The sequence below is a fragment of the Agelaius tricolor genome, unplaced genomic scaffold (assembly GCF_023055355.1).
Source record: "Agelaius tricolor isolate 1412-34295 unplaced genomic scaffold, bAgeTri1.0.p SCAF_1, whole genome shotgun sequence".
Classification (NCBI taxonomy): domain Eukaryota; kingdom Metazoa; phylum Chordata; class Aves; order Passeriformes; family Icteridae; genus Agelaius; species Agelaius tricolor.
Genome location: NW_027269261.1, coordinates 94,215,039 through 94,235,533, shown reverse-complemented (window position 1 = coordinate 94,235,533; position 20,495 = coordinate 94,215,039). Strand labels below are relative to the sequence as shown.

At 37.3% G+C, this 20,495-nt stretch overlaps 1 protein-coding gene across 3 annotated transcripts in view; it reads right to left on the bottom strand.

Moving 5' to 3' along the window:
• Nucleotides 1–20,495, bottom strand: part of PHIP (pleckstrin homology domain interacting protein) — a 108,889-nt gene that overhangs the window by 67,148 nt on the left and 21,246 nt on the right. For all 3 annotated transcript variants that reach the window (XR_011681834.1, XM_071444345.1, XM_071444335.1), the window contains exons 7-15: nucleotides 19,643–19,803; nucleotides 14,366–14,587; nucleotides 13,692–13,792; nucleotides 6,103–6,173; nucleotides 5,230–5,330; nucleotides 5,073–5,113; nucleotides 3,869–3,967; nucleotides 1,782–1,935; nucleotides 699–833 (exon numbers count right to left, since the gene is read on the bottom strand). Coding sequence is in view for 2 of the 3 variants with exons in the window: in XM_071444345.1 (XP_071300446.1) it covers nucleotides 699–833; nucleotides 1,782–1,935; nucleotides 3,869–3,967; nucleotides 5,073–5,113; nucleotides 5,230–5,330; nucleotides 6,103–6,173; nucleotides 13,692–13,792; nucleotides 14,366–14,587; nucleotides 19,643–19,803 (1,085 nt within the window). In the remaining variant the exon portion in view is untranslated. The remainder of the gene's footprint in view (nucleotides 1–698; nucleotides 834–1,781; nucleotides 1,936–3,868; nucleotides 3,968–5,072; nucleotides 5,114–5,229; nucleotides 5,331–6,102; nucleotides 6,174–13,691; nucleotides 13,793–14,365; nucleotides 14,588–19,642; nucleotides 19,804–20,495) is intronic.

Here is a 20,495-nt window from a genome sequence, read left to right as displayed (position 1 = left end):
TCTCAAGCATTCCAAATTATTGTGGATATTCTACAAAGGCTTTTGCAATTTTGTCCATGAGGCAAAGTCTGAATTGCACAACACATCATCACCTTTTTGAGGAAAAAGGTATGTACAAGGACCCACTTAATGTCAAGAAACAGATGAAAACACCTATTGCATTCATCTTGCAGGAGAATTAGTCTAGTGCAGAACAGACCAAATTTGAAACCTGCCTGTGGGGGAGTCTACACAGAAAGACTGACAGTATTCCAACCAACAGACCAAGGCAACTTACAACAACCTTGTATGAGATCAGGAGATTCCTGAACAGCTTTAGCCAGATTAAGAATTAGTAATGCAAAAATAAACCAAGTTCCACCTTGGCTCCCCAGGCAGGAAAAAAGCACAAAAGGAGGGTCTTTGTCACCCTGTCTCTTACACATGATCTCTGACAATGTAACTAACATTCCAATTTTGTGTGGATCAAGCATACAAAAATAAAACACTATGAAATACAGCCAAAGAAACAATTTTTAGCATTTTACAGATTTACTCTTTGCCCCATTGAACTGAAAAGGAATTTCTCGTGACTTCACCAGATGCAGGATCTTGCTCTATACATAAATCATACTTCAAGATGGCCTACATAAAAAGTACTAAAAGCAGAAGGTTTAAAATGATTGCTTTGGCATATCTGTATAAAGCACAATAATTACCATGTTGAAGTAAGACCGGATTTTGACCCCTCTTGCCAAATCCCAAACTATGACATTTCCATCATGTCCAGCAGAGAAGAGAACTCTTGGATCAAATGGGTGAGGTTCAAGCACAAACACTTCATCTTCATGTCCCTGAAAACAAAGACACAGCAGAATGAAAAAGAGTATTGTCTCAAATATTACCCAAGGACTCAACATGGTACCACTAGCAGTTGCCACATTAACCTATGAAATACCCAGCAAAAAACTACTTCAACCACACTTTATTTTTCGTAGTAGTGGATTACACTCTTTTCTTTCTAGTTGCAATTTTACCTTCCTAAGTAGTTTGTCAAGTATGTCACCTTCACAAGTACATCCCAACACTTTCACCAGGATTTTAAAAAGATTAGTGTCCACAATACTTGGTATCTTGAGGTCTTAATATTCCACAGATTTCCATTTTTTTTAGCAGAGTATCAGTTAGAAATTGAAATTAAACTCATAAAGGATGAAATATATAACTTAAAGGTAGAGAAAAACATCTTTCATCTTGCAATATTTCAGAGATTTGCATTAAGTATTTCCATGTCTAAGCAGAGTATCAAGTTACCTAGAGTTAACCATTTTCTCAATTACAAAACAAGTGTTAGACATTAGTAAAACTGTTGATTTATTTTAGTTAGAAGACAAATTTTTGTACTCATGGAATGATTAGATTGCAGAAGTGTCACTGGTTAAAGAGGGCAAATTTACCCATTAACAGTATTTTAAAATATCACATGAAATAAAGATTAAAAAGCTAACTGTTTCCTTCTCTCCTTCAAGATAGAACTTCATTAAAAAAAAAAAACATAAAAAAAACCAAAACAAAACAAAATGTCCAAAATTAGTTTCAGACATCTTGTATAGCAGTGGTTACTTGCAACTTTAAGCTTTTATTTTCTAATAAGCAGCTGATAGACATCTCTATTACACTTCAGTTATCTGGAAACATCTGTCACGGCAGTTTTCAGACAGGAAAAACCAAAAGGAGGAATGTTGATAATGTATAAATAAACTTTGCATTCAAGATTGATAAATCAAGATGGTACACCTTACCATGAGAATGTGAATGAGCTGGCCAGTGAAAGAATTCCAGACTTTCAGAGTCATATTATTGACTGCAGTTATAACAGAGTTGTCATGGCGGTCCCATGCCACCATGGTCACTTTCAACTTTGTGATTTTGTCTTCAACTCCTTGAAAACTTTGTCTAAAACAAAAAAGTAAAAAATTTCAGTGTAATCCTACACTTTGCCAAAATAGTTTAACACTGTTAACAAGTGAAAATACTTCTGTATTTTTAAGAATATTTCCTGAGAAATATTCTAAAAATTTCTCTGAAACCAGAGAAATTAAAGATGTTTTCTATAATGCAGCACATACAATCACAAAGAATTGTAGATACTTAAACAATGACTAAAGGATCTTCCAGAAAATGTCCTCTGATACATGACCTAATTTACTTAAATTGATAGCTACAGTATTTTTTGTGACATCTAAAGAACAAAAATCCAAATTAATCAACCAAGTAACAGCAAATTGTCCTAAAGAATATTTGTAACAAGTAGTTCTTAATATGGAGAGAAGTATTCTATTCCTTTAAATTATCTAAATTCTCAGGCAATATTTAGAACTACACCACTACCCTGGCATCACTTTACTATTGGTAATAATGGCACTTAATCTTGCATGAAACCCAAAGAACAGTAATCTATAATATAATATACCAGAATACTCAAAAATTACATTTTGGCGGTGTGATTTAAAGACTAATCACCCTTGAATTCTCTAGCACATTTACTTCTATGAAAACATCAACCAAATGCAACAATAGCATGTGACCACTAAGTAGGCAGACAAAGTACAGAATCTTCCATACAGTAAGCACAACAACACATTGCACAATAGTATGTATTGTAAAACTCAATAATAGAAAATGTAGTTATAGCCAAATTCCCTTCTAGATTCAATGCAAAACCCAGCAGGCTTTACAAGCTGAATTCGCTCTTTCCTTTCAGTGCAGCGATTTCATTTTTTTGATAAAACTGTTCTTGTGCAGAAAAGATGAAATTTGGAACTGCACTTATTCCTCTCACCAAAAGGATAAAACAGGATTCTGCTATAGTGTTTTACAAAAAGAGCACTTCAGTTTCTCAGATAAATTCAGCATTTATAACCACAATGCACAAAACTGAGAATTTTTACTAAGAGTAACTCAGTCTGTTATCAAAGTAGCAGCATTTTATACACTCTTTTCCAAGAGTTTGGTAACTTATGTTTTGTTGCATCTGTCCAAAACTGAAAAAATAATGTCTGATCCAAACATCTAACTAAATTTCTGCTTATTTAGCCTTCTCTTCCATCTCTCTCTTGGTCTTTTAGGCATCTTACCACACATTACTCCTGAAACCATTATAATTTTTTTTTCTACTAAATATCCTTCAAAGCACTCAGTAAGGGGAAAAAGGTTTATTCCTTAAACCTGTTATAAATCTTTTTAATTTATGTCAACTGGAAAATACCTTCATGCCAAAAAAAAAAGGTGCAAGCCACAATTCCTAGGAAGTCATAATCCATCTTCAAGCATTTTTTATTGCTTGTTCAAGTGTACAGAAGTTTCCCATACCTACAAACTCTTGTAAACACAGATTGCTTTAACAAACACAAAACCCTTACAGAGCCAGCAATTTCTTTGCTCTGGCATGTTGTATGAAAAGGACCCAATACAGCTTTTCAGGGCATGCATGTTCCATAATATCTGTAAATAATACTAAAATGCAAGCAGTCTCAAGAAGAGAACTGCCCTGGTTTTCTTGTTCCAGAAATAAATGTCTATGTGAAAATAACATATAAACCTGACCTTCAATAGGTTTTGATTATCTTTTATTGTTTTAATCTAATCAAAATACCAATGGCACTATTATCAGACAAGCTAATTTCCACAGCTGAATATGTAGTCAAATATTTATTTTAGCTGGATTTCAAGAGCTAGATAAGCATACTGTGCATTTAAGCATTAGTAATTCAAGCCTTCTCTTTTTCTTTTCTCTCACTGTCTTTTTAATTTTTTTTTAGTAAGTCAGCAAATTATATCAAAGGCCCTCAAGAATCTATGTGATAGCAGAACATTTTACATCACTTACCCTGCTGGGCGAGTAGCCATATCTAACAAAATGCTTTTCCATTCCCTTCGCTTAAATTGCCAGATTCGTGCTGTTCCATCACGGCTTCCACTCACAAATCTAACAAAAGGGGGGAAAAGTTACTCAGAGATCAAAAGCAGATCTGTACAGAAAAGACACCTGAAAATTGAAGTCCCAGACATTAGAATTCAAAACCAGAAGGTACGATTAAGAAGTCCAAACAGTGTCAGAATGCTGTACAAATGGTTTGAGGTTAAAAAAACTTCCCATACCAGCAAAAAAATTGAAGGCCTCTAAAAAGTCAAATCTGTTTCCCTATCCTGAGCCCCTTCCAAACTAACTGTTCTATGACCTTTGGTGCACCTTGCTGAGTTATGACACTGCACTGGCAGAGGGACACCACAACCCAATGAACTTTCCAAGAGACAGACCTTATAACACCAGGTCAAGAGGAGAACCCTGCCAGTAGAAGTACAGATATGATTTAAAACAAAACCTATTCCCAATAAGTTAGCATTGTATACAGAGTAAGTATTATGATATTTATATGAAGAAGTGTTTCCCAGGCTGAGTTTCTCTCCCATCCTTTTCATCCTCCTTTTAGAGTTTCAGGGGTAGGAGGAGGAGAAAGAGGTGGGTGAAGCTTGGTTTACAACTATTTGTGTCATGATAAAAGTGTACATTAGAATATCAAATAAGTGTCAGATGCTTCATAATAAACCAAACCATTTTCTTGAGCATCCTTCATATCCAACATTCAGAACTTAAAGTGAAACATTAAAGAAAGCATTAGGCTAGCTAAACAACACATTGTTAGATCTAGTTTGATAATTTCTCTGTATGCAGCAGTCACTTAACTGAAAAAAGGTTTACACATTAAAATATATCTAAAAGGACATGTATTTGATACGTGAATATATATATACACACACACACACACACACATATATTTCTCAGGAAGAAGTTGCAAGTATTTTTATACCCATAATTTTAGCAAATTCAAAATACTTCAGTCATTACAATGAAAACAACTGTGAAACTAAGGAGTATCATTAAAAAGAAACAGTGAGACTCCAAGAGTTATAGACAATTTTACTGAATGAAACTCAAAATAAAGCTCTTTTTTTAAATAACGCTCTCTGGAAACTGGCATTTAAAAATGTCTACACAAGGTCAAAAAGCTAGCTCTGAATAGTGTGCTTACCTGCTACTACTATTAGAAAACTGAATGCTGTCAACTTTGTCCTATATAAAAAAAGAGCAGAAAAAGAAAAAAGAAATCAAATTTCTCCAAGTTATCCCCTTTTATCTAAATTATTACTTTAATCAAGTACATATGTAATTTTAAAAAATGTATTTACAGTATGAAACTCCAACTCTGATATCTTCTCTGGCTGACCTGATCCAAAGAAATAAACCCTAATGATGTGATCTGTACTCCCAGTGGCCAAAAACATTCCACCTGAGAAAAACAAACAGATAAGTCTTAAAAAAAGGGCAATCTACTGTTATTACAATATTTTCAAAGGGATGTAACATCAAATATTTCAATTTATTCTCTGAAATTTATAGCTTTATCTCATTTCAACTATGTCTGTAACTGACCTTTAAGTCAAAAGAAGATTTAGAAACTCCAAAGTTTAACTGGAGCTGAATTACCTCACATTTGCTGTCAGTAAATATGCATCAGCAGATGTATCCAAAAGATTAGCTAACCAGACTAATTTGCTTGCAGCTAAGCCCTTAGAAGCCTCCCTCTTAAAAAAATCAAACGGAACTAGAGCTCCAGTACTTTTTGATATTTTATCCAATTATTTCTGTAGCATTCTTCAGTTACCAGCTCTAGAATCAATGAAACCCAGACTGTGAGAACTCTGTAATCAGCCCCTTCTTGTACAAATCCCCACATATTACACCTCAGACAAAGCTGACTCTCCTAATTATTCTGCAAAAAAGGTATATATCTATCCTGTTCTGAAAAGACTTGCAGTCACAAGAGACTTACTTACAACATTTCATGTTTAACTGTTTCTAGGAATTCCTGTAGCAGCAAGTATTAATGCATAAATTCTGAATTTCTATTTTAAATATTTGGGGTCTTTTAACCGCCACTTAAACTCAAATCCATCTCAATAAAATGAAATATGCTACAGTAACTGTACTGTACTTTATTTTACACTTCAAATGACTTCCTACACAGATACATGGAGAGGAGAAAAAAAGAAGTTGTTTACCAGCACTGAAAGAAGAACAGATCATTTGGACTCCAGGCCGAGGACGTTCTGTAAACTTCGTTGGCCTTGGACTACAAATAAAAAAACCAAAAAAAACCCCAGTTAAATAATTTCCTAATAGAGTTTCAAGAAACAAGTCAGTATCTTAGAAATAAAGGACAGAAGGATAAAATTAAATATAAAGGAACAGATGGCTGCCCATTTATAAACAATTTTGTGTGACTATGCTTCATGATCTGATCTTCAGGAAACTAAGACATCCAGATGGACTAAGTAATCCATGCATCAACAAGAGTTGTAACGTAACTTAAATCCCATTCCCTTCTGATATTGCTATACAAAACACTCTCCTGAAGTTATCAGCAAGGCAGAACTGAGCCAGTTTCCCATGATGTTCAATTTTAAACCACTGGGTGTCCTGGTTTTCTTCTGTGGCATATGCTTGCTTTGACAAGAGAGAAACAGAGCTGGGTGCTCTATACAGACAAGGATATCAAAGAAATTTAAATAAATTTGGAGTTTTTCATGGTATTAGAATATAAGAGTTTATTCAAATGACATATATCCTTGTAGGTTAGTTTCAAACAGTACCCAAAATGTCAGGACAAAGACTGAAGTTTGTACGAGATTTTACTTTATGGCCCTCACTTTTCTCTAGGCATTTCAGAATCTGATGTGCAAGCCAAACTAAAGCTTCAGTGAACCTGGCACTTTAAGGATGTGTAAAACCAAAACAAATCAGATCAAGTTCTTCAATAATTATTTCAATTCTGTTCATGCATTACAGCAATCTCAAACCAGTAGGTGGTCTTGCACAGTATGCCATCTGCAATCTTCCCTCAAAGAATTAACTTACGAGAGAACAGCAGCACTACACCCACGAGTGTCATCACTAAAGATTTGCTCTAACATAAAAGAATGCATATTCAGAACTTATCCAAAATGTTCTCTTTTAAAAGCAAAATGGCCTGTATAATTCATTTCACCTGAAGGCAGATGCATAAAAAAAAATCTTTCTCCACTAATCAGTTATTGATATCTCAAAAAAAGTAATAAGCATTAAACCTTGGTGATGTTTATGCATAACACAAAGTAATAAACATCAGCAGTACCTGTTAAGGACTCTCTCCAAATTATCCATTCACTATAGGCTGTTTCTGTGACCTTTCCTGCAGGAGTTTCAAGGTAACTCCATGCAGATTTGTAACAAGAAAACTTCACAAGATACAAGATCTTTATAATCAAGACAAAGATCTTTCCTACAAAACAGTTGAAATGCTCCTTAACTTATATACTAACAAGAACTATCAAACAATTCAATACGCAGTGTACATAACTTGGAACAAATATAAATAAATAGTTTGTTATTTTCTTCCACTGTTGTTTGTGAACTCTGCCTTTGGCATTAGGACAGCTACAAAATAGAGAAAGTATGCACTTACATTCTAGTTCAGAAAATCAATTTAAATTCTCAAACTTGCGTCTCTCCAATGTGTGCTATTTTAGGCATTAGGAGACAAGAGATTACAGTGCTCTTCTATAATACAGCAGATTGCAAAATGAGTGGGGCAATCAATATTTTTGTGAAGTGTGGAAAGGGGACAAAAGCTGTTTCTCTCCAGGGCCATTAAAGTGTTTCACTTTAAATACATTTTCAATGTATTTATTAAGTGTTTTATTAGTTTATTAATCTAAAATGCAGACTAGCCAAACTCTGGTCATATGTAGTAGTTAAAGCAAGACTTCTTCACAGATGTGAAGATGTGTGATATAATCTCTGTAATTTAAGTCTTCATTCACAAGTTAATGAAAAAGGTTCAGCATATCTGAGTTGTGATGTATTACCAGCCCCTTTAATACCAAGTGCCCTCTGCATAATAAAGTGTCGTGGTTTGAGAGGAAGTAAGTTTTCTGGGATATGCTGTGGTCAATCCAATAGGTATTCAGATTTGAATATTGGCACCTGGTGTGGCCACTGGGGACATGGATACACCTCTGAGAACACAGGGGTTAAAAGCAGAGCATTCCCAGGGGAAGCTCTCTTGGGTTCCGGTGGGGAAAGATTTCGGATCCGTCCCCTGGCCCAGCTGCGGGCTGGGCGGGGTAGGGGAGCCATGCGGCCGGGTGAGGTAGGCCAGGGCTTGGACAGAGATGGGAGGTGAAGAGGGCCCGAGGATGGAAGGGTGGGAGAAGCACCAGGAGGCATCGGGCAGCCACCCCAAGAGAGAGAGAGAGTACAGCCTGTGCCTGTGACTGCTACCTTGAAACTTGATAACATGTGCCGGCAGCACGGCTGAGAAGGAGAAGGGGTGTGGGGGGGGAAGGGGGCGGTGCAGCGAGAAGGTGGCTGGGAGATCCGGGCGATCCGGGCGGGCAGAGCCCGAGCTTTTAACCCTTTTTTGGACAATGAAAACTTTGCAGAACATTAACCTTTCCTAGAAGAGAGATAGAGATGAAATGGAAGAAGGAAATGTGCAAGTGTGAAGGTCTGGGCAAGTGAAGGATGTCAGAAGAGTAGAGAAGAATCCTAGGTGGGAAGAGATGATGGAGTGGCCTTAGCTGGACTTTTCTTGTTATAGCCATGGACAGAACCATGTTCCTTGTGACACAGAGACTGCATCCAGGGGGAGGCAATGGCTCAGAGCCAAGAGGGTTCAGTGTTGAGACCCCACGGCCCCAGGGGGTGAAATTTGGAGGGGACAGGTGTCCCAAAGGTGAGACTGTGCTCTTTTTGGAACAGGACAAAGCATCCTTAAAAGGACAACCCTAGAAGCAGCTCTGGTCCATGTGCAGTGGTGAGAGCACTGGACATGAAAGGAAGAGGTCACGACGGCAGATGTACTCCGGGCGGTGCCACGAGTCACATGGAAACACACGAGATTTCAACTGTGTTTCCTGGGGAAGCCCATGGCACAAGAGGGACTCCTCTCCTCTTGATGAACTGAGAATTGATTATCTAAAGGATGGTGATGGACTGAGGGTTGGTGATCTGAGGGATGGATTGGAAATTTGGTGGGGGGAGGAGGAAATGTTTTTGGAAGGTTTTCATTTTTCCTGTGTGTTCCTTTTTACGTATAGTTGTAGTGTAGTTAATAAAGTTTTCTTTATTTCTAAGTGGGGGCCTGCTTTGCTTATTCCTGGTCACATCTCACAGCAGACACCAGGGAGGGTGTATTTTCATGGGGGCACTGGCATTGCACCAGCATCAAACCATGACATAAAGCAGATGGGAAATATCACATGACGCTGATGACAATTGAGAAATCAGTGTCCTGTCCAAAACAGGAATGTCAAAATCAGCACGTGTTTTTCCTGAGATTTTTTTCCATCTTTTTAAAATTATGGGAAAATAAATAGATAAGAAAAGCAGTACACCAAGTTCCTCTATTCAAATCTGTGAGACGGTTCTGCTGCCTTGCTCATATGGTCTGTCAGTAACAGGCTAACACTGCAAACTTGTGATGCAAACAGGTGGCACAAGAAAAATGAAACTCAGTGTCTTCCTCTGAAAGGATATATAGGCAAATATTTCACAGTGCAACTAATTTAACCGTGATGCACTGACCAGTTATAATAATTCTCCCTTAAACTTGAATGAAGCACATGAATATTTAGTTTCTGCTGAGGCAGACTTTGTCACTCCTCCCTTCTGCAAACTGATGTAGGATTCAACTCCTGTGTTTACTATCACCACCTAGAATAGTAAAAGACTAAACCCAAGGTAAGACTTGACTGCCTAAATTTTCAATTGTTTTACCATCTTGTTGGGGCTACATTCTGTGAATTCCTTGCCTGCAGCAACAACCAGTCTTCCTCTGTTTGGAAACTGAATTAATCTACCTGGAATGTTACTGCTTTTAGACAGACATGATAGCTTCCTGGTCATAAATCTCTTCAAGGAAAGAGGAGCACACAGGTGCCCCTGTAACACTAAAGAGCATGCATCCACACTAATCACAGAATCATGTGAACAAGGTTGCTCACTTTCCTTTGAACAAACTGAGAATTTTGTGGTCAGCTGCACCAATGTCTCTCTCATCCTGTGACACTAAATCTATTGTAGTATGTCCTTTTGCAGTTCATCAAAACAAAGCTGTCACTAACATCTCCAGACTGAGCTATATGTCTGACCCAAACATAGAACATGCCTCAATTAACAAGGCTATCAAAAAATAGGAGACCAACTAATTTCAGACATACTGTTAATTAAATAATATTAACTGCAGCAGAGTTGTTGGCAAAGCTGAGTTACAAGATTTTTGCAATCTGAGAATGAAACAAAATAAACATTTGCAAAGATAAGGAAAAACCACAGAAAGTACACTGATTATTTTTGAGAGCACACTGAACACAATACCAACTCTGCCTTTCCCGTATTCCATGAAAAAGTTGAGCAAAGTACTAATGGCACTGCCAATCATCTTGAAATGACAATCAATCAACCACATGATCATCATGAAGTTTCCCCTCACCAGGGGCACCAGGTGATTCGAGGAGTGTTCAGTACAAAAAGCAGGCATGGGATATTGATTTTTTTTCTTTAAAGTAGCTAAAATTTCAAGACTTTACCACCCATCCCCATTTGAAGCATTGGATAATTTAGTAACACATTTTCATCACTGATATAAATTGCATCCTTGTAGAGCAGGGTGCAGTCAAGCTCAGGAGGAACATGAATTCAAGTTCTGACTTAAACAAGTTACAGCATCTTTCCCCTGAACTACTCAGAACTCTAAGTCTTGTTTGAAAGCTCCAATTTCTCCTTTCGGGGGTGGGAGTTGTACTAGAACAAGACACAGGGCAGCAAGCTCAGAGGCTGAACAACCATGGTAAGATCTTATTGTCCCTGCCAGCTTTCCTCCTCTTCAGAAATATTGAACAGAAGAAAGCCTGTATTTTTTACTACATAGATAAATGGAAGGATAAACCTCCCATCTTACCAGTGATACTCTTTTCCAGATGGCCTACACATCATATTTTTTTAATTTAACTTCAAAAATGACATTATGGCAAAAATGCCTTATGACAAAAATTAACAGGCATCTTTCTTTCTCTTGATGCTCTTATTTTGCTGATACTTGTTTTGCCCCAGCACATAACTGAATGGATGTAGAGGGAACCTGCCACGCTTCTGCAGCTCTGGAAGGAGAACCACATCCAAGTTGTATGAAGTGCAATCACCTCATTGAAAACTGCTCTGACAATATACATCCATTGCTGAGCTGCACTGGCCACGCAATGCAGCCTTCTTGTGGAAAATTACACTGGATTGCAAGTTTCCCAGTAAAATTTATTTTGGTTTACTGGAATAATCATGATAAGCACAGTTAGGAAGGTTTTTAGCTTAGCACATTAAGTAAAACTTCCCCTAACTAACAATTTCCCTAAATTAGTAGTACACTGTTCAATTCAGGAAATTAAGACTCATCTGTGTGTCCAACTGTTTTTGGTATTACAAATGGCACACAATTATACTCCAGGCCTAAAAGACATACTTGTTTCTAATTTAGACATTTTTATCAAGTTTTAGTTTGGATTAAAATGCATCAATTACTTCAAATACATTACAGCTCTCTTAAACAAAGACCTAAAAGAAGAAAAAGCACACAGTGATGCCTTTTAATATCTTCATATTATGCATAATACCCTGTGGCAAGGAGTTTTGTAACTCAGTTGCATGTTTTGTAAAGAACCATCTCTTTCCACTTTGAAAATTGATACTTTAATTTGATACCTTCTAGAACCTTAAGGGCCCACAAGCAATTCCTCATTACATTCCCTCTTCAACACACTCACAACTGTCCATTACTCATCTTCATGTATTCCTTTTTTCCAGACTGAATACAGCTTAATGACTTCCTCTCTCTTCTCAAACCCAACATAAAAAGTATTTGAAAAACAGAAGGTAAGAGCAGTAGAAAAATTCCAGTCTCAAAATTTAATCTGCACTCTGTTGTTAAGCAACACGAGTCACTGGCATGACTTAGGTTACCAAACCACTTCCTTGCTGTGCTGCACAAGACATCTCAACTGATCTTTTTTCTCTATGCCCCTGTCTAATCACATCTGTTGAAATGACTTTTACATGAAAGCATTCCTCAAATATCTTCTCTTCTTTTAATATTTGCTGAGCACATCACTAAAAATTTTTATTCTACAATTATACATCACCATGGGAGAATCCCCTACCATAATAGGTACCAATTTTCTCCCTCTCTAAGTTTTATCTCAGGACAAATCTCATCCAACTCCATGATTCATTCAAACTTTCATGATTTCTAAATAATCATCTCCCAGCTTATATATTATAATCTACCTAACTCTCAAGGATTCACTATTTTCTAATGACAGAATTAGTTTCAAAAATCAATTCCATAGACTAAACATTTATTTAGGAAAAAGAGAAGAAAAGAAAGAAAAGAGAAAGATAAAAGAAAAAAAACATGTGGGCTCAAGAGGTTTACCAGTCAGAGAGACTAAAATTTCATCTTGTCAATAAGATCTCAGATTTAGGAAGCCTTAAGAAAAATAATGTGGTGGCAACTCCTTTCCTTCACACAAAAATAAGCATGTAAGCTATCTCCTCCTGTCCTCAGTAAAAAGGGGAGTCTTAATTTGATTACAGCATGCACTAGGCAACAGAGGAGTAAGAATGTGAGACACAGCTTCACTTACAGTACCAAAAGAGAGACAAAACATCCAGGGAACATCAAAATAGTTAAGGCCCTAACCACTAGAAAAGTACCTATGCAAGTGTGCCTGCATGCTCTGCACAACCTCAGCACACAGGAAGAAAAAGATTCTAGCAGCAATTACCAAAACTACAAGAAAATTGAACTTACCTGTGAGGAGCATATATCCATAAGAATATATCCCATCATCAGAGCTAAATCACTGATGATTACTAAAACAACTATTTCCAATTTTAAGCTATAAGTTTTAGTGATAAAGGAAAATAAAGAGCAAAGAACATTTGAAAGCCGCTGAGCAAGCTGATTTTAAAAAACTGTGTATGAAAGTCCTGACAACATTTTTAGTAACTTTGAAGGCAGAAACTTCAGGCACAACTTCAGCCATCAATAATGGCTGTCCAAGAATTCTGCCTTCTGCCATGTTACAGCCAAGGGCAACTACGAAAAGGTAAACACAGGTAAGGAAACAACAAACATTAAAAATATTCTATTCTGATTCATACTACGACATTACTGTCTCCTTTAAAAATGGATTTTGCAATATATATCACAATAATTTTATCAACATAATTTTAATTTCATTTGAAATTGTGATGACATCAGAATAATGGAGTGCCAACTTTGACATTATATTAAACAAAAAACCCTAACAGTGGATCATTTTCTAAATTAACAGATATACATTATCAATCCCCAAAATGTTGTATTAACAAATTAGTTTTTAAGAGATAAGCAAGCAAGCTATAGCTACATCAGAAATAGATCATACCCAACAATCATATACTGAAGTAGTCAATGACAAAATGACAAGCTTGGTTTAGTCACATTTTTCTCTATATTTGTACATCATTCTTAATCACATAAACAGAAGTAGCAATAAATAAAATAGCAACTAACTTTATTTTAAGGGTGCCAGCATCCCACAGCCAAAAGCATATAGTTCCATCTGCCCCGGTTGAAGATAAGTATCTCTTTGAGCCACTGCATAGTGGAGAGAACTGGGAAAAGGAGGAAGAAAAAAGAAAAGTTTTCCTGTTAATCTGTTCCAGATGTGCTAAGGAATTCCCCAATTCATCTCAACAGGAAAAAAAAAAAAAAGTCAAGCCTCAAACCATACTTAAGGGAAACTGATTGGAATGAATACCAAAATAACAAAATGTTGCTCTCTCACTCCCTCCAGAACTCCAGAACGACCCTTCTGGGGTACTTGCCAAAGCCCTCCAGGTACCTCCTCCCTCCCCACCAACCAAGTTGCACAATAGAATGTAACTCATGCAAACAAAACCACAGTACTCCCAGTGACTGCAGTTTTTACTCAATGCACTTGTGCTCAGAATTACAGCCTTCAAAGAAATGGTACTTCAAAACAGAACTGCCCATACATGTCATGCAATTTTTTTGAACAAGGATTATGTCTGGGATTCTTCAAAGGTCAGGCATTTTGACAATAAACGTGTTTTTTCACAATGCATATCATAAAAATTCCTTCTCACTTCAAGCTTACTTGCCAGGCGTGCATTTCTATTATGCTGAACGTTCTCATGACTGATTTTGGCAAAGTAAAAACCTACCTGCAATGATGTTATAGATGCACTGTGGCCCTGCAGGACTGCTAAGGGTGCACAAGTTCGAAGGCACCAAACTCGGATCATTTTATCACAGCTTCCAGCAGCTATCATGGTGTTTTCATAGTTTACTGCCATATCAGATATTTCAGCTGCATGCCCTCTCAGGGTAGCCAACAACCTTCCATCATCGGTTGCCCAGATTTTTACAAGGCAATCATCTGACCCCTAGAAGTAAGGTAGAAATAATTTCAACCACACCATTGGCTGTTTTGATGCTAGAGTTAGCACAGTGAAGTGAAAAACAGAACTAGTGACATGCAGATACTCCCACCCATGCTTTTAACAGTTCTCCACACTGCATTCAAAACACAAGTTTACATTGATTCTCAACAGTATATACAAATCACGATGCATTTATAATACAGATCACAAATCCTACAGCATGTTGGTTTATGCTTCAGTAAGACACTTTTTCCAAAAATCCAGCACAAATGAAGAAGTTGTTGCAAGACATTAAAATAAAGATTTACATTAAAAGTGAAAGTTAATTATAAACTGGTATAGTCTATCATTTATACCTACATATGTTCCTTATCTTCCTAGTTTCATCATCATCATACTTATCACAACAAGTTAGGTAAAGAGCATTTATGAACAGCTATTCTGTTATTAGGACAAACTATTATAAACCTGCTTAAATATTCACATTCACATAAACATCAAAATGATCATTCTTTCTCAACAAATTCAAGAGGTTTCATCTACATATTCATCCTTAACTAAAGTTTTGCTGGTCTTCCTACACACTTCTAACAGCTACTGGCCTATACACAACAAATTGCCAGCCCTAACAAAAATTCAGAACTCATTCCTTCATTTTTTATTGCATTTCTGTGCCTTCCTGAAAGTCTGAGCATCTGCACCGCACCATGGCTCAATACCATGACATTTGAACACTGCACACACACTGACAGACAAGGTTTATTGTAAACATTTAATTCAATTACTTAGGTTTAGAAGCAATACAAAGTTGGGTTACAATATCCAGAGCACTGATCTGCTACTGGACACACACAAGTGCTACAAGTTACAATGTGACACCACCCTTATAAAATGTCACCAGTTTTTCCTATTCCATCTACTTACAGTGCCTCTGCACATCTGCCTCTGTAATCTAGCAATTGCACTTTAAAGACAGCAGAAGGCATGGCAATACTATCATCTACCTTTTATAAAATACCACCAGGCAAAGGAAATAGTTACAGAAGCTTGTTCATAATTATATTTTTTGCCTCTTGGGTGAGAAGAGCAATGATACAGCCTATACTATTTCTACCTATGCATAGAACTTCCATAGTGAGATTCTGTGGAACACATTTGCCTCTTTTAACTGCTAGACTGCCACAGTGCCAGACCAAGGAACACAACCAGAGTCTGAGTTACAGCAATGAACAGAGGACAGAATCACTGAATTGCTGAAGTGAGAAGATACTTTGGTCTAGTCCAAACTCCCTGCTCAAATAGGGTCAGCTAGAACATGATGCTGTATGCACCACTCAGGTTTTGTTTTCTTCTGAGCATCTACTGAAGGCACCCTCTTGTTCTGTCACCCAGGTCCTTAAATGAAGCATGAGAGAGTACCGGTCCCAGTACCAAAGCCTGTAGTACACCACTAGTGACTGGCCTCCAGCTGGACCTCGTGTTGCTAATCACAGCCCTTCAAACCTGAAAATGCCTTAATCTGACAGTCTCACAGTCCACACATCTAACCTGTCCATCATCAGTTTGTCAGTAAGGATGTTACAACTGTCTGAAAGATAGTATCTGCTCATGTGGTTCTGTTACCATGATATGAGACTGGAGTATGAAGAAGCTTGCATATTCTTCTCAAAATGCAGTCACCACCAAAAAACCCAAGAAGCTGAGACAGAAGGGTATGTGTGCTTGCTGGTGTGTCAAACTGCAAATAAGAGCCTCACTGCTCAAGAGAGACCTGAAAGTAGGGGGAGGGAATGGCAGACCCAACACTAGAAGAGGTAGAAATCAGTTACAGACAAAGATGTAAAATGGTCAGCAAGGAAAAAAAAATAGTTGTGGCACCTAATACCACCTGGAGGGTCCCCAGAGGTCTTTTTAGTAGTAGCAAACCAAGGCAAGAAGATCAGCATAAAACGGGCCTGCTCCCTGCCAGCTGGCTATAGTGTCACTATAGAGGCACATGTTGTACATCTCCACTGCAGAGAAAAAATACTGTCAGCCAAGTCTCAACAATGAAAATGAGGCAAAAATAAGGCAGGGGAAAGGAAAACAAAAGAGAAAAAAACTAAGGTAAAATTATAAATTCTGTAGCCCCTTGGCAAGACATCAATAATAGACTTCAGACAAATTCATGTGTTACTTTCTGATCTGAATGGGACAATCCACAACTCTTAAAATACTGTTGTAATTCTACTAGCAAGGGTATTTGGCTTACATCACAGCTCATGTTTCCAAGGTTATATCCACAACTGTTACAAATTATATACCTATTAAAAAGCATCTGTCAAAAGTGAATCCTAAAACAACTTCAGCACCAAGAGAGAATTGATGACTGCATTACCAAGGTATGGAGTAAAATTGGTTCATTTTCCTACCATTACACACACTTGTGGGATGAAGTGAAACTGCCAAGCAGCACACAAATTAATCTTGGGTTGGAAATCTTACACAGACTATTACACAATGCTGTTTATTATTCCCTAGAAAGAACAATCTCAGCAGAGACAGGAAAATAAAGGTGAGGAGAAAAGGAGGTTTATGCAGTCAGAAATTTAAGTAGTGCAGGAACTAGAGAAGACAGTATTTTTGTGCATGGGTTCTGCAAGTCATGCTTTTCAGCAGAACCAGAACACAAATTTTCTACAAGCTGCAGGGGAGCAGCTACCTCACCACAGTCTTCCCCACAGGTTGCAAGGGAATATCTATCCCAGCACCTGAAACACCTCTTCCTTCTTTCACTCATGATAGGGTCTGCGGTGCTGTTTCTCTCACTTATTTCACTCCTCTCTCCCAACTGCAGCCACCCTGTGATTTTTCTTCTCCTTCTTAAATACATTATCCCAGTGGCACTACCACCATCACTGATGTGCTGAGCCTTGGCCAGCAGTGGGTGTCTCTTGGAGCCAGCTGGCATTGGCTCTGCCAGACATGGAAGAAGCTTCTGGCAACTTCTCACAGAAGCCCCCCCAGCACCACAACCTTGCTACGTTAACACAATAAAGACAACTAAGCTGGTAAGGAAAAATGTACAATGTCCCATTTCCATTGTCTTTAGGCAAAATAGAAGTAACATCTTTCTAGCAAGGACAACATCTCCCAGATGTTGTCAGACTATGACTCAAAAATGTGCTGAGAACACCTTTTTTTCCTTTTAACTTGAAACAGAACATGAACAAACCTTGAATTTAGAGGCTTTCAATCCTTCAGATGTCAGGTGGAACAGGAAACAATTATGATGCAGTTTCCAGAACCAATTACAAATCTAAAACAACACAACTAACTAACATCACACTGAAGGCTGCAGAGTAAAAATGTAAGGGAAGAACAATTCCCTACTGATACACGCAAATTTACATACCACACTAGAGACTTTAGTAGTTGCAGTGGTCTAGATTGAAAAGAACTGGCACATTTCATTATACAGATGCAATTACAACACAACAGTTCATGACTGTTTATCCACTGACTATATGAGGCCAGCTAGAGTAATTTGGGTTTTAATGAAATGGGGAATATAACCATTTGCCAACAACCCCTTAAACATCTACCCAAAGAACACTGGATTTACCTAAAAGTACAGAGTTAAGAAGTTCAGTCCTAGGCCCTCCAAAATGAAAATTCAGCAACCACAATTAATATCTATGGCCACTTTATTTAACACCTGAAGTAATCATGATCTAAACTGGGACCTTTCTTTCAAGCAATTAGACCAGGACACCAGTCAGCAAAGGAATGCCAGCAAAACTCTGGGGTTACAGAAACATATCACCCATCTCCATCTCCCATTTTATTTCAGGTTGTTCTACTTCTCTCTTAGATTTTATGAGAAAATTCTCTTGACTGTAACAGCAGTTTGTTTCTTTCATGCATTCTGCCATGTCATATACAAAATAAACCCACAACACAGAGCCTATTTCCTGGCAAGTAAATCATGTATAAACCACAGGACATAAGATTTTAATGCCTGTGACTCAGCTTGGTGACAAAAACAAAATAAATATGAAAATGAATCTCTTCTATGCCTGAAGTAACAAGTGAACTAATAAATAAGCCTGTTCAGAACACTGCAAGGTGTCCCATTCCTTCAACCATACATTTCCCCATGGGACACAGCAAGATATATGTGGGCAAAAGGGAGAATCATATTTACAACTGCCTTGAAAGAATTTTAGAAGTTAGGACTGCAAGGCAAAATAGGAAACCTGAACTGTACTTCTATCAGCATTGTTCAAGCTATCTGACATGAGGTTAAAAGGACACAATCAAGCTCCTGAATCCACACAGGTATCAATTACATCCAGTGTTTGTAGGAATCCAATAAATGCAGCCAAAGCATCCTGGACTGGCATGAAGTGTGTTTATAAAAGCTTTGTCTCTCCTGAAACTGACTGCTAACCAAGAAATCTAAATATTACACTGACATCTATGTGGTTTTATAAATCCCATCCCTTTGAAAACCTGCAATTTCAGTACTGATTTCAGACATCTGTCTAGAATTTATGACTTAACAACAACAACAAAAAAGGCAAATAGTTAAAAATACTAAAAACACTAGTATTGAAAAAAGTTCCTAGGATTTCGTAAAGACAATTTGTTGTGAACCAACATTTGTTACAACACACCATGTGATTATTCTCTCTCTGACTTCCTAATCTAATTCCATGGTGGCAGTTCCTTGTTTTGCTTATGTTTTTTGCTAGAGAAAACAAAGCCAGAAGAAAGAACCCATCCAGAGTAAATCCTTTCCACTGAAAATGAACAGTTTTCTCAATGAACTACACACATCAGCAACCACCATCACATCTCTAGTGTTCAGATACATACACCAAAACTATTTTAGGGTGTAAACCAGCATGGCTATTAAAAAGCAAATATGAGAGGAACAGTAGTAAAGGACTTCTTCTGCTTTTCATTCATCATCATTGTATCTATCCCATATTCAGGTTTTGGAAACAACTAGGTGACATATTATGTGTACTTAAAAATGAAAAGAATCTACAAAAATAAAGATTTTGTACTCACAGTAAATATTCGCCTGCCAGTCCGATCAAAAGTTACACAGTATACAGAAGATAAGTGTCCTAAAATTCGTTTGTGCATCTTCATATGTTGATAGACTGCAGTTGGAACAAGGCGTTCAAGTCTGTATTTTCCATTTAGTTTTCTTGAAAACAGGGTATCCACTACCAAATGGGTAAAGGAAAAAGAAGAGACACATTTACATTGCATTCATATACTAAAATACTTGACAAGGATGGAAAATTTATTTGAACACTGGACCACCTGCACATATGAACAGCTTAGTATAGCAATTCTCATTTTGCCCTAGTTAGAGAAAAATACAAAAGTAGCCTATGATACAGACAGGGAAAAAGTATTGAACTGCAAGGCATAGTATATATATGCAATATAACTTCCAACTTGAAGCCCAAATTCAGGAGTACTGAGACAGCTTCCATGAAGGAGTAACCTACTTCAAATATAAAAAGCGTAAAAGCTTCCCCATAGCTATTAACTGAAGGCCAGCACACATTCAAATCTTCTCCAAGGCAACCTGCTTCTTGAGATCTGCTCAAACATTTACCAATCACTTGTAAGACCATTCATTTTTAAAGAATCCTGCCACCAACTACAGCTAAACAAACACACACACAAAACCACTAAACAAAAATTTACAAATGAATTTACCAAAACCTACAGAAATTTCTGATTTTGACTAACAAAACTTTGTTTCAAAGAACTTGGTGATATTTTTCAAGTTTAAAAGCTAACAAGTTCCAAGAGCAAGAATTCAGTTTAACAAAATGGAAATCTTTCATCAAGAATGTCAGAGAAGAAAACTAAGCTCACTGAAATTCATTTTAAACTGCTATTC